At 40.5% G+C, this 12,460-nt stretch overlaps 1 protein-coding gene across 2 annotated transcripts in view; it reads left to right on the top strand.

Moving 5' to 3' along the window:
- The first annotated feature begins 692 nt into the window (after positions 1-692).
- Positions 693-12,460, top strand: part of MON2 (MON2 homolog, regulator of endosome-to-Golgi trafficking) — a 76,537-nt gene continuing 64,769 nt past the window's right edge. For both annotated transcript variants that reach the window (XM_071423522.1, XM_071423521.1), the window contains exon 1: positions 693-963. In XM_071423522.1, the coding sequence (XP_071279623.1) occupies positions 853-963 (111 nt within the window). In that variant the 5' untranslated portion in view covers positions 693-852. The remainder of the gene's footprint in view (positions 964-12,460) is intronic.

The following is a 12,460-nucleotide window of genomic DNA, read 5'->3' as shown; positions in this document are numbered from 1 at the left end:
GCCCACGGGCCGAGGAGGGTACAGAGCTTCACTCCTGCTGAAGAACCACAGAACGACGGGCAAGGCTGGAAAGGACCACTTTGGGTCATCTCGTCCGATCTCCGTGCTCAAGTAGCGTCACCCCAGAGCACATTGCACAGAATTGTATCAAAACGGTTCTTGAATCTCTGGCGAGGGAGACCCCGCAAACTCTCCGGGCAATCTGTTTCAGAGCACACTCACTCGCATTGGAAAGAAAGCAAGAACTTCAGGATTCTAAAGAAAAGCAGTGTACCTCGCTTTTTGCCTTTTTAAATCAGACGTTCCTGAGAGCCGGACTTGGCCATAGGGGATCGACCCCTACCGCCCTGGGGCCGCTCGGCGGGGCTGGCGGCTGCTGAAGCTCAGAGAGCTTCGCCACCTCCTTCCTCAGTGACCCTTCGCGAACGCCGCAGTTTGTCCCCTCCCCACGGCAGCTCCCCGCCCTCGGCCCAGGTCCCAGCGCCTCTCCTGCCCCTTCACGCCGACCCAGTAACACTGCGGGGAAAGGACCCTGGGGAAAGAGGCCCGCTCCCCGGGCCGCGCCCGGCCCAGCCTGGTGGCACGGCTCCGGGTGCCGCCTCCGTCCCTCCCTCCCTGCCTTCCTCCCTCCCAGCCGCCGGCCGCCGCTCTCCCCGCCCCCGGCCGTGTGTGCGGAAGCTGCCGGCGCCCGGGATTGTGGGAGCGGGGGGGACGCGGAGCGGGGAGGGGACGCGGCCGGGGCCGGAGGGTTCCGGTGCGGGGCGCAGACGTGTCGGCCGGGGCCGCGGAGCGACAGGCGCTGCCCCTGCCCGCTCGGAACAGCGCCCGGCCCGGGGCCGGCCCGGCGGCGCCATGGCCGGGACCAGCAGCCCCGAAGCCGTGAAGAAGCTGCTGGAAAACATGCAGGGGGACCTGCGGGGCCTGAGTCTGGAGTGCCGGAAAAAATTCCCCCCCGTCAAGGAGGTGAGTGGCGCTGAGCCGAATCAGGCCGGGCCGTGCTGGGCTGAGCTGGACGGCGGACACCGTTCCGGAGGGGCCTCTATGGCCCCGGGGCCGGGCCGGAGCGGAGCTGCCGGCGAGCCCATGCTCCGGTACCCAGCCCGGTGCCGTTCCCGGTGAGCTCCGACCTCCACGGCCGCGGACTGTGCCCAGATGTGGCTGTGCCCAGATGTGGCTGTGCCCAGATGTGGCTGTGCCCAGATGTGCATGTGCCTGTCGCGTGTTCTATGGCTGCTGTTGTCAGTGCGCTGCCGAGGCGGGGGCCGTGGGCCGGGCTGTGCCCCTCGGGGCTGGCGGACAGACGGGCGAAGCAGGAGCGGCCCCTCGGCGCCCTGGGGGGAAAACACAAAGTTCGGCTCGGCTGTCTCGGCACCGCGGAGCGAGCGGAACTCGCCCGAGGCGAGCTCGGCGCTGGGGCTTGGCCGCCCCGAGCGAGCGGGGAGCCCGCCGGGCGGGCTGCGGCCGAGGAGGGCCGTGCTCAGCCCCGGCCGGCCCTGCGGCTGCCGTGGGAGCCGGGGACCCCGCAGGTCTCCCTCGGGTCTGTGCCTTGCCCCTCTGTCGAAGGCTCTGTGCCCGGCCCTGGTGCCTTATTCCTCAGCATTCACACCCGTGACTGCCGGTGGGAGCTGTGGCGGTCGCTCGTCATCGCTACCGCGTCGTTTTGGGGTTGTGTGGCTTTCCAACGGTGTGGGCACAACTGAGGAAGCTTGGGAGACACAGAAGTTTGGGTTACTTTTTTTTTCCTCTTCTTAAGAAACCCTTTAATATACTCATTACAGTAGGACTGTGTATTTTGTTTTTGAAACGTGACTTTATGCTGTGCAGGCTGAGACCTCAGTAATCTTGGTGAACAGGATTATTTTAATTGAAGAGGAATCCGAATTTTTCTTGCTAACTTAAAATATACTTTTTAACCACATGTTCTTCCGTTGTTTTTATAGAGTTAGTTTAACTTTCTCCCTATCAGCAGTCTGCTGCTTGCTCTTTAAAAAAGTTTTCTATGAAATAGCGGGAAGAAAAATATGAAACAATCAGGTCAGATTAAGATGCAGCCCCAGAAGCATCTGAGAAAGGCTTTGCATGTGTTATGTGACTTAACTTCCAATTAAGTGATATCGTATTTAATGTTGTGCTTGTTTGGAAAGACATGAGGTGACACACTGTAGCAGAGAATGTTGTGCACTATTTTAGTTTACAGAGGAATGCTGGTGTGTTATGTGAAATTTTGCGTGGTCACAGAAAAACGAGAGAAAGTTACAATCAGTCCTGACGAATTGTGTGTGGTCACATGTAAATAAGAAAAAGCTGCAGTCAGTAGAACAGAAACTTCTGTGTGTTTGAAGGGAGATGGGAGTGCTGCTTGCACTCCCTTCTGTGTATTACTGTGTGACTCTTGTTTTGTCTCTGAACAAGTTTCCCCACTGTGTTAACATTTATTTTCCTCAAGATCTCCAAAGGACTTGGGCAGTGTCGTTCATAAGCTAGTATTTTTAGTAATGCTTCATTAAGTTTGCCATGGCTGAATATTAGAGTAACTACTGCGTGTACTTCATACTTGTTCAGCACGTTTATCATATTCTTGTGTAAGCTCAACCTTTGTGTTGTTCACTTTAAATTGACAGCAATTTGTATAGCTTTCTTCATTAAAAGCACTTACCAAACTTTTTCACAATTGTTTGGGATTTGGATAGGTTTATTGGAATAGTACTGGAAGACATTTATGAGGAGGTGGGACTTTCTGCTGGGAGTTGTGTGCTCTTACAAAGAGTCTGAGGTGAAAGCAGTCTTACAGTAGGATGCATGATACAGTTGCAGGAAACGATCTTACTTCCTCACTTCTGGAAGCCCTTTTTTTGTTCTAGTTTTTTTAAACAAAATGGGTGTCCTTTTTTTGTCAAATCTCAGCTGCTTAAAGAGATATTTTAATTGCATTCTTTTGGTCTGATCGTGATTAGATTTGGCTAGAATGATCAGAGGAATGGCATATTCTTCTTACTGACTTGAAACAGCACCACTTTTTTAAACCATGTTTAAATACTGGCTTTTAAAAACAGATTCTTACGAGCTCACTTTTTAACTTGCAGTGTAACTAAACTCTCCCACATGCATTGTAATTTATGAGTTTGTATTGCAGTTGATGTGTATGCTTTCATGTGATGAGCTTACCATACTGGGATAAAACTATTGAAAAACTCCTAGTCCCAGATTCATAGTTATGAGATGTCTATCAAAGTTGTTAGATTTGATAGGTACTTTATAAAGGTAAACTGTTTCTCCTAATCTTTCTAGTGTCTGACATAGTCAAAGATTTTGCTCACAGTTGTTATCTTCAGCCACTTCTAAAATGAACTGTCTGTTCTGGTTTTGTTTTTTCTTGTTTTTATATTAATAGTATTAAAATTCTACAAAGTGAATTTAGCTGATGGGTTTGCTGTGATAAAAGTAGTAATGTACTTCTCAGTTCTGGTTTTTGCTCAGATGATTAACCTGAGTAAATTCTTTAACCAATACTGTAAGGATTTAGACCAGTTGTATGATCAGAAAAATAGAGCCTGTTTTATTAAAAGGGGTTTAGTTTTCACTCTCTAAACACCTTTCTAAGGCATATGTTATTGCAAAATTATGCAGAATCTCTTAGGTTCAGAGACACCAAAACAATATTAAATGATTCTTTGAACAGGCATGTATATGACGCAGCTGAAGAAGTTTAGTGGAGTTCTTTTGGAGGAGGAGGAGGGTGGAGTTTGTATACAGAAGAGAAGGGGACAACCAACCATGGGATCTAGATCTTATACTCAATTAAAAAGTAGAAGTGAGTTCTTAATGAAACCTTATTGAAAATGGAACTTGAACTCTTGAATGTTTTGAGGACTTTAATTTCATTTTTTCTGTTACTCTGAGTCTGTAAAGTTTTCTTAGTAGGTCACGTTCACGTGAAAATTTTGTAGTTTTAAGTCCAGTAACTTAAAGCTGTAGAGTCTGAGGTTTTTGCTGACTTCAATAATCTGTTAAGAAATGTTCAAATTAGTGAGTTTCTCCCATTGTTAAACTTGGACACAAATATGGCCAACTTCCTTCCCCTTAGTTAGAGCTTTTAACTGAGAAATAACAGGATGTTGGCTCCAAAGTATCCATATGTTGTCTGTGCTCTATGTTAACAAATAATACCAAAGTAGGATTTTCCTAGGTTATGCCATTTAAGGCTTTAAAAATAGGAGCTGCAGAAAGAACCTGAAATTGTATTGCTGGCAATGTTTGGGGTTTAAATAACATAACAGACTTATTTTTCTAAAGGGTGTGGAGAATATCAGTTACTATTACAATTGAAGCCCATTTCTCTTTGATGCTAGATGTTTTTTATGTTTGATACTTCCTCAGATCAGCAGTGACTACAGAAGTGTTCTAGGCATGAATGCTATACACTATGACCAAGAAGGGATATGGTGACTATGTCTCTGATATGCCAAACCTGTTTATACTGGCAGACATGCAAATAATGACATTGCTGGAAAATATGTTTGTATTTTCATGATGTATTTCTGTTGCCCAATTAGAAAAGTAGATGCCAGCCATGGATGGGATAGAAGCTCTCAGGGAAAATGTAAATAAAACACTGTCTTTTGGAGCTTGAAATTACAGAGGATGAAACAGTCTTTGGTAGAGGCATCAGTCCTGTTGATGTTATCTCAAATAATCTGGTGTTTCCCCTAGAAAACAATACTACTTGATCATTAATACAGTGGGCTCTGAGATTTGCTCTGTACTAGAGAGTATTGCAATGCTGCTTATGCTGCACTGAATTGCATGCTGCACACACAGAGCTTTATAAACTGTTTTGACCTGCTAGTGACTGGAGTTTTGGTATTGTGTGCTGCATTTGGGGATAGCTTGTGCTGCTCTCCTTAGTGAACTGGAGTAAGAATTTTCTCTTATCACTGAATTGAAGATGGTTTACTGTCCTAAATAGGTTTACCTGCTGTTTCTTATTACAGAATGAAAATACTGCTCAGTAAACTGCATCTGATTTGGTTAGATAATTCCACTGCATTAAAAAACTTAGAAATACAAGGGGAAAATACTTAAAATTGGCAGAAGTAATGGAGTTAAAATGAGAAATAAGTATACCCAAAAATTTCTTGCAGCCTGAATTCCAGTTGTATGTAAATCCTTGTTGTTTACACAGATCCAATCAAGCAGTCACAACTTTCTTGTAGGCTTGTGGCTTGTATTCTCTGTGTTGTCTCAAGTCTTTTCTTGACTTTTAAATAGCAGTAAAAGCAAAGTGAGTTTAAAAAAATACCACCAAAATAAAAACCAAACAAACCAAAAACAAACAAACAAACAAAAAAACCTCTTATCCAGGTCCCTGCACAGTTTCAGGCACATCTGTGCTGGTAGGAGAGGGGAAGGCAGAGGGCTGGCAGTGTTGGGGCAGACAGGGGCTACTGCATCATCCCTTGGCAGGATCAGCTTGGCCTGGGCCAGGGCTTGCCCTTTTCTTGAGAGCTGTGTAACGTGTTGCAGGTGCTTGTGTGTTTTAGGGTGTTTGTTGCTGTAATAGGGCTGGAAAAAAGGTTGTATTTGATTTGCCTCCACAGGAAGAGCATCACAGAATTAGCTTTGAATATTTTGATCAATAGAAGTGCTCTCTTGAGTCTCTTGGAAGAAAGCTTTTGGTAGCCTCACTGTGCTGTTTCTTTACCCAATCCTTGTTTGAAGGAGCAGTATTGCTTTTACTTAGCTACTTGAGTTGTGCACCTTTGGCACATAGACATCTTTTTGAAACTGTATTGTAATTTGCTGTATCTAGGAAAAAGAATATAATCCAATTTTTCAGACTTACTTTTTCGTCTTTTATAAGTAACTCTTCTTGCAGGCAAGTAGTCTTACAAAGCTCATAGGGTAAAAGTTAAAAAGGTAGGATTTGAGTGATTTCTGGACAAAGCAAACTTTGAATTATTTAATTACAGTAGATGTGGTGTGGACTAGCCTGAGGCAAGAGATGGGATTTGCCCTTACTGAGAGGCTGTGTGTTGTGTTGTGTGAAGATGAGCATTATTCTAGATTTCTTCCTTTAGGGTTCAGTCTTGTTTGCATTGAGTGACATACATGACAGTTCAGTCCCCTGGGTTAAATCATTCTTGTTGAGGAATGATATGCCAAACACATTTTAAAGCTAATGTAATTGGGAAGCTTGTTCTTTTTAGAGAACCTCTGATGTCATTGGGTAGCTGTGTGAAACTAAACATGAGGATGAATTGCAAAAGGTAAACACTCATTAAAAAGATACAGATCAGTTAATTTAGTGTGCAATGTCAAAGTGATCATTAGGACTCCTAATGCAACTGGAAGGAACAGTTAAAACGTGTGAATATTTGTTAGCTGTTTGTAATGGTGATAATATTTTAGAAATTTTGTTGAATATAGGGCAGTAGACATACTGCAGAAGGCTAAGAAGGAAATTACATGCTGAGCTGTCTTGTGATATGAGCATCTGAGTCACTTGATGTACTTCTAGCATTGAATAGTTTCTGAGTGCTCTGCACTCATGCTACTTTAGTGGTAAAAGGATGAGCCAAATGATCCTAGGAAAGAAGAGATAAACCATTTTCTGTAGGAGTAACCAAGTTTTTGGGTTTCCTGCTTTATTTTTTGAATAAAATGGTTTAAGTAATTCTGACACTATAGCCCACAGGGAATTCAACCTACACTGAACTTTCCAGGTTTATTTTCAGGTCTTCACAACATTAAAAGTATGAAAACTAGAGGGTTTTGTTTGTTGGTTGTTTTTTTTAATGGGTATTCACTTAAATGTGTTTTAAGGGTTCTTTCGAAATAGAGAAACAGTGCTCTGTAAAATGTATGTTGTCATACTTAGGCAGCTTGCACCAAAGCATGTGTTTTGTGCATGTGACTGGAGATTACTCTGTAGCATTCTTGAGTTGCCAGCCCATAGCTGAACTGGTAATTTGAAACCAGTAATCCCTAATATCTCTTTTAGTTTCTTTTATAATTTCTGATCTTTACCTTTTGCTGTGTCTGCTAGCTTCATGTTTAGAGTCCATTAATTTTGCAGTGATTTTTATTTAACATTGACCTTTATACAGTAGCATTTTTTCAAAATTATGTTTTTAAAAGTAAATTCTTACAGTTACAGGGGAAATCATCTATTCAGATGTGTTCTAAGTTTTGTGGTCCATTGTAAATCATAAGTTTCATGTGAGCATTTTAGTCTGTGAATAGAAATGTCGCTTTTTCTGAAGTGATTCACATAAGGCACACAGGTCAAGTTTCTTCATCATGTAAAGCCTTGAAATGTAATGAATGAAGAAAATTGTTAAGACTTTCACTATATTGGTCTGTCTTTCTGCTTTCCAAGTTACACTTTTCAGTGCAGGATAAAGTTGCCTGATGTTGGGTGTCCGAGCTTCATTGATTGTGCAGAGCACCTACACACTGGGTGTTCTACATTGCCACTTGAGATTCAATAATGTTTCCTCCTTGGCTTCCAGCCTCTGGTCCAGAAGAGCTTGGGTCTTCTGGTGTCTGCATGTAGTTGTCTTGGATACAGAGGCCTAAGCTTAGACCTCTGCATTGAGCCCCTGCTAGTGGGTCAGCTGAATTAGCTTAAGGAGAGGCTTTAAGAATTAAGGGGCATTCAGGAGAGACAATCTCCATTGTAACGGGAGTCTAAATATTTAAATTTGTGCATCTTAATCTCTGATTTAATTCCTCCCATGGCTTCTTGAATATTATACAGGAAACTTGCAGCAGAAGTTGGAAATCCTTGGTGACTCCAGTTCTCAACTAGTGCCTAAACTGTGAACTGTTGTTTCCCTTTACCAGGTGTCTGGCAAATGGACATTGCTGACTGAATATAGTACTTGTGACAAATCCTCAAAAGTTGCCTGGTCCCATCTGTTGTGCTAGAGAAGCTGAAGGCAACATTAGTTTGAGCTTCAAGTGTATGTCTCCCGAAGCTCTGAAACAGGGTGTTGTTTTATTTTTAACATAGAATGATAATTGTTGTGTCAAAAGTATGTAGCTACATTTCAAGTGCAAGTGCTCTGTTTCAGTGGTTTAAAATCAGTTGTGTAGTATTTGAATGGATCACTCAGAAATCTCTTAATGCTGGACATGGGCTCTCTCAGAACATCCTTATACTGCATAGGTATCTAATGTATTATATGCATTAGATATATACATGTATATAAGGTGTTATATACATTAGGTACCTATGCAGTGTAAGGGTATCTTAAGAGATATCCTCATCCTGAGAGATACCATGTATAATGTATTTTACATACTATTTAGGTATCCATATAATTTATACAGAATACAGTACAACATATAAGGTACATCCTTGCTCTCTCTGTTGAAGAGAGAAGAAGAACTTTAAATTTGTTGCTATGTGGCTTGTGTTTCTTCTCTTTCAGGTGTTAGGTTTTTTGCCTTTCTGTCTACATTAGTGCAGTTCAGTAATGAGTTGTTTTATGTTATGCCGTGTGATTGGATCTCTTAATTTATATGTGATGCTCTTTCCAGCTGAGGTGTAGTATTTTGACTGTCAAATGAAAACTTGTGGTAGTAAGTATTTGTATTTGAATATCTCTGTGTTCACGTCAAGTGAGGCAGCTCCAGAGGCAGCAGCTGGCAATTCTCCTGGCATTAGTGATGGTTAACCTTCAGCATTCTGAATTGGCTACTGGTACTGCAAACTGACAATTTCAGAAGATTAATGGGCCAGAGGAGTAGTTATTCCTGTTAAGTGTGACTGAGCACTCTGAATATGACAGCAACTAATATAGTTGCACTAAAGCTGGAAATGAACAAGGTTGTGTGTTTTTGAAAAAACAAAAACTGCAATATCTTAAATCTTCAGCTGGAGAAGAAAGTGTACGATAAAATCTGTTAAAGCTTTTTTTTTTCTAATTTATGATAATTTTGTAACAAAATGATAAATTCTTCAGTGTAATAAACCCCTGTGAGTGCACAGCAATGTCAGATCAAGACTGGCATTTTGCCAGTTTAAATTACATGTAAAATGAGTATACATAAAAGAGAAGGGTCAAAGTAGGGGTTGTACTCAGGGGGAGGAAGATAAAAATACAGGAGGCAAGTATAGTGCTTTTTCACACAAATGTGGTACACTTGAGTGCTTTCATGAGACTGATTTATTGAGGAGTTTTTTGTGTGTTCTTTTTAAGCAATTGCTTAGCAGTATAGTAATGGTCCAGAATGTGCTTTTGCACAGCAAGCCAGAATAACAATGAAGTGAAACTCTACTTTAGACAGGAGGACCTCTTATCTAAACTGTTGGATATAGGGTTAGTGTCCCAGTTGGAAAGGCAGACAGTCATGGATAGAAAAAAATTGCTCTTTTTATTTCATGTAATAGATATGGAAGTGACTACAGGTAACATATTACTCTCGTCCAGTCTTAATAAAAGGTTGGCAAACAATGTAATGTAAATACCAATAAAAATCATTCTTTCTGAATGCTTTTCTTTTGAGAATAGAGAAATCAATAACCTGTGTGCTAAGGACTTCAAATGTTAAAACAATTTTAGTGTCTCTGGAGATAGCAATTCGCTCTAATGTACAATGAAAACACAAATGGTCATTCAAAAGCACTAGCAGTGAAAATTCTTGGTTTTATTAACTTTTGGTAACCATGCTATCACATTTAGAAATTCATACAAAAAGATTCTTGATGTTAGATCAATCCTTAGTAGAAATTAGTACATGTTTGATTGTTGCATTAAATATCCTTATGGGAATATGTATTTTTTTGGTTAATAAAGTCAAAAAGGTGTTGACTTTGTTCCTAATTGTTAGATACAAATTCCTTTGAAGATGAGCATATTTATCCTTTTTAAACTTCTTTAAAAATCGTTTGAAACTTTTAAAGAAACGATTGCTATGGCAGAGACAACAATTACTTTTTCTCACTTTAGATTCAAATTTTGTGTCATCTTTCCCTTAGGAAAAGTTGTTACCTGTGTTATTATTTTTCAGTAAAAGAAGGGTAGTGCTTTCATGTTTACCCCAGAGTAATGAATGACAAATCCATAGAGATTACTGCAGAGCACCTGATGTACTGTGAGATCACATCCCAGCTGATGCCTCTGGTCCTTCACTTGCCTGTCTGTATGCATTGCAATAGAGGTCCAAGATGTACCTCTGTTAATGTTAAATGTTCAAGCATATGCCATGCCATTATTCTTTGTACTGCCAAGACAAGTCCTGTTCTTGGGCTGCAGGGTAATGTTATGGTGATCATGGAGTTAGCTCAAGTGGAATCTTTAGTTAATGTAGATTGCCTACTGCAGCTGGATTTGGGAGCTTCCACAATGTCCCAGCAGACAGATTTGAAGAACTGGTGCTTTCTAGATCCACTTACTGCTCATGGTGTGGATGGCTTGCCTTTCTGCCATGTTGAATTCATGTAGAATTGAATATCCCAGTTATCCTAATACCTTCATATGTGATTTTTGAGTTACAGATCTTTAAATATATGTAATGTGGAAAAATTTAGCTCATGAATGTTACCTGGATGTTGGTAAATGTTGGTTTTGCTTGAGGATGTGTTAAATCTTTCCTTCCTGATTGCCTGAGTGGATATTATCTGCCTCTCTTACCCAAAAAGTGCTTTAGATCCTAAACAAAGTAAAAGTTTCCAAAAATTGGGAAGATGGTCACAGCATATCTGTTGACAGGATGGCTGAAAGTTTTCTCTGTTTCAGCTGAAGACTGAGAAGTCCATTAGGAAGGTAAGAGTTTTGCATCTGAGAAGCTCCTGAAGCTGTGTTTGGAAGTCTCTATGCACCTCCACGTTGTGGTCTCTCATATGCAGAGAACCTCTGGCTGTAAGGCAGCTGTGAATGTTGTTGTCAGATTGTACATTCAGAGAGGAACTTTGAGGCCAGAAGATAGATGTTATGCACAGACTCCTTTTCAGTCTGCTTGAAACTGCACTCTCCTGATTTTTTTTAATTTTTTTTTTTTTTGGTACATAGGTTGTCTCTTTGCCTTACTTTGATTTCTGTGAAGGGTGATTCCCATGTAATTAGCAAATACTTGGTAATTTCCATGGAAGCAGAAAGATGATGGGGCAAGTGTTTGAATGTAGAGGGTCTTGTTGAATTTTACTGGGGGTTATTGACTGTTTGATTAAAACCAGGTCAAAGTACTGGAAGAGATTGACTTGATTATGTGCCATCACTGAGAGTCAATTTCTCTTCTTTGTCAATATTTCACCTTCCCAGACTGGATGCTGCAGTTGCTTCAGGAGAAACATGAACCAAAACTCAATAATGGCATGTGTGTGTTTGAGACATTTTATATCAGTTCATTTCACAATTATTAAAGCAGCAGAATTGGAAATCTAATCGGTGGAAGGTTTTAAATACATTTAAGCTTTGTTAAGTTTCAGGAATTACATGTATATTTTCTTCTTTTCAAAATAAAGAGAGAACTAACTTGATTGTTAGGCTACTATGAGTTGTGGTGCTAAGGGAAGCTGGTATGTTGCAGCTAAAATTGGTGATTGATTTAAAAACATTGTGTCTTATATTTATGTGAAAGTAAATTTTCATATTTGTACCCATAAATACACACAAGATAATGCTCTCTCCTTGATTAGTGCTTTATAAGATCCTGTTCTCATGTGATAGTGTCCTGCAAACTGCTATAGTAATTGATGTAAATTTGTAAACTTAAAAGCTATGGAATATATCTTTTAATTTGCCACTTAAACTGATGCAATCCCAGCACACTTTTACATTAATGTATACAGATTAGAACTGTTTGTAGTTATCATGTTTTCTATTGGCTATTTGTGATCAACTGAGGTATATTTTTATAGTGTTAATATGTTGTCTCTTTTACATATACAATAGAGTATTTTGTAGGGTGCATGTGGTGTAATTAGTTTTTAACTGTAAACATTTTTAACTGGGATTCGGAATAGAAACCATAGCATCATGCAGATGATCATACAAATTTCTCTATCTCATGGAGAAGAATGCTTATATTCAGCAGTTGTTTTGTTTTACTTTTTTTTTTTTTAATATATATTATTTTATATAAAGCCAGCATGGAAAAAACTGAGAGCCATTATGTTGGAAAATTTTTGTGCAAAGTGCATGGTGTTCGTGAATGCCACTACTATGAGCAGGCTTATTATTTCTTGGAATCAGAATGAGTTTGTCACTCCTGGCAAGACAGAAATCAATTGCCATTAGTAATTGTGATTAGTTTTCATTTAAAGATGATTGAAGTTGGACTGTGACAAATCCTTCATATTAATTAATAGAAACAAAGTGTTATGACAAGAAGTTCAACACATTAAGTTAATATGATTAAAATAAATAAGAGCTGCATTTGGCATGCCTTATTTTAGTTATGCAAAATACATATGTTCATGTTGCTTTGTGCTCATTTGAACATGTTGTATTGT

This window comes from Agelaius tricolor, unplaced genomic scaffold (genome assembly GCF_023055355.1).
Source record: "Agelaius tricolor isolate 1412-34295 unplaced genomic scaffold, bAgeTri1.0.p SCAF_3, whole genome shotgun sequence".
NCBI classification, from domain to species: Eukaryota; Metazoa; Chordata; class Aves; order Passeriformes; family Icteridae; genus Agelaius; species Agelaius tricolor.
Note: the sequence above shows the minus strand (reverse complement) of the source record. Positions and strands in the feature narration are given on the sequence as shown.